The sequence below is a fragment of the Pavona decussata genome, unplaced genomic scaffold (genome assembly GCF_977016875.1).
Source record: "Pavona decussata unplaced genomic scaffold, jaPavDecu1.1 SCAFFOLD_324, whole genome shotgun sequence".
NCBI classification, from domain to species: Eukaryota; Metazoa; Cnidaria; class Anthozoa; order Scleractinia; family Agariciidae; genus Pavona; species Pavona decussata.
In genome coordinates this window covers 1,270,456-1,272,500 of record NW_028145713.1, presented here as the reverse complement: position 1 = coordinate 1,272,500, position 2,045 = coordinate 1,270,456, and the positions used below count along the sequence as shown (strand labels likewise).

The 2,045-nt window shown below is 38.3% G+C and overlaps 1 protein-coding gene across 1 annotated transcript in view; it reads right to left on the bottom strand.

Moving 5' to 3' along the window:
- Window positions 1-2,045, bottom strand: part of LOC146453717 (cilia- and flagella-associated protein 70-like) — a 44,262-nt gene extending 42,217 nt beyond the window's left edge. Inside the window, exons 1-3 of the mRNA XM_085096272.1 lie at window positions 1,860-2,045; window positions 1,432-1,621; window positions 50-148 (exon numbers count right to left, since the gene is read on the bottom strand). Of these exons, the coding sequence (XP_084952398.1) occupies window positions 50-148; window positions 1,432-1,621; window positions 1,860-1,955 (385 nt within the window). The 5' untranslated portion in view covers window positions 1,956-2,045. The remainder of the gene's footprint in view (window positions 1-49; window positions 149-1,431; window positions 1,622-1,859) is intronic.

Sequence of the window (2,045 nt, the reverse complement as noted above, 5' to 3'; positions counted from 1 at the left end):
TTTTAACACAAAAAAAAAAGACTATCAGTTGCTGTAATCAGATCCTTACCATGAAGCAAAGGAAGCAAATCAATGCAGGACTGACCCAGCACATTGATTTTCTCTTCTTTTCCTTTTTTGTCCTTAGGTAGCACTTCTACAACAGTGACTGCAAGTGAAAGAGTTAATTGCCATGAGTTTACCTGCCTTTATAACCCTAATTAAGCCCTAACATCGATCAGCATCAAATTTCTCCTAAATGTAATATCGATGCTTACTCAACCCCTGAGGTCATAAGAATTATGTCTGGGTCAATTCCAAAAGCGATCATCTCCCCCCCGGGCATTTGACTTTTTTAAAAATGCCTGATCAAATTCCCCTCCATATGGGCCCATTTCTAGGTCAAATGCCTCACTGGTTGGGGCTGAAAAGTCATCGTGTTTTTTTTTTTTTGTATTCGCTAGCTCTGTTTATATAAAAATCAACGAAATTCATACATTAATAAATTTAAAACAATTTATTATTAAAGATAATGCATAACATCACATATGAAACTCAACTAACAGAGAGTTTAACGATATATGTACCGATACTCGCTTTCCTTTTGTATTAAATGTGGTAAAGTTCTATATTAAATGTACATGAAGTTTGCAAATACGTGTGATAACAAGAAAAATGACATGCCAACAAGTGGAGCTTCGAACGCCGAGCAAAGGGAGAACGAAGCTTGAGGGAACTTGGACATACCACTGAAAATGAGAAGCGAAGGGCAATATGTAACCCCGCCATGCCAAAAACAATTTCAGATATATTTGTTGGAACGCTTCTCTATGGTAGTATTAAATGGCTTACTACATTAAAAACTGTTTGACGCAAAATATACGAGAAAATTCTGACTGTGAATAAAGCATTCCGACAATTTATGCGACCGCTGACCAGCATTTTTTCGACGGGTCAAATGCCCGATGGGTCGGGTTTCTATTAGCGTCAAATGCCCCACTATGTGGAGCCGAACAGGGGTCAAATGCCCGGGGGTTGCCCGGGGGGGGGGGGGGATGATCGCGCTTGGAATTGACTGATACATTACATGTACATGTAAGGATAGGATCACCCATGGTGAATTTTCTTAATATTTAATAACTTCTCCCCAGTGCTTTTACAAGAAAAGCATTGGGGTAAGATAGGAGAATTTGTTCTTTGATATTAGGGGTTAAAGGATTAAAATTGCCACTAGTAAAACTACAGAATCCACGATGACACTGAGGCGTAACGTTTGACACAAGAATTAGAATGGATTGATGATATACATGTAAAGAAACTATCACATGCATGATTACAATATTTTAGCTGCTTAAATAAATGTTAATAAATTTTATTAGTTGTAATATTTAGTAACTAACATCAAATTACCATACCACTGCAAAAGTTCTGATCCGTGTTACATTTACCAACCTGTTACAGGTTTGTATGATATAGAATCCAAGGAAGAAGCATCCTCAAAAGTACAATCAAATGAAGCACTAAAATTGTACTCTGTGCTGTGTGTTTCTGTGTTAGCTTCAACTTTGGGTGATTCTCCAAGTTGATTAGCTCCAAACTCAACTCTCACTAATGAGTTAAGGGAATCGCCTTTTGATCCTTTCTGCAAAATAGAAACCGGAGAATCATGTTTGACAAAATCTCCAAGACGCGATCCTCTGCACTACACACACAACGAAACAAGAAGTTATTGTCTGTAAACTTATAACGTAACTGACATTCAGAATTCTACACCAATTCGCAAGAGGTACCTATACATTCATTGAGGGTTGAAAAGCACTGCAAGCTTACATAAAAGACAGTAAAGCAGAGGACTGAGTCCGCGGAGCAGCTCAACTTACCAAATTTTTGCATCGTACCACAGTTATGGCAACTGATTCCGGCGCTCTGATATTCGCTGCGTCTTCTTCGTTCGCCATTGCCTTGCTATTTATCATAAAAAAGGAATTGTGTGGCTGTTTATCTTGTGATTTATAGTCGATTCTTGCTCGCAACAGAGTTGAAGAAAACAGCCGCCATATTCACTT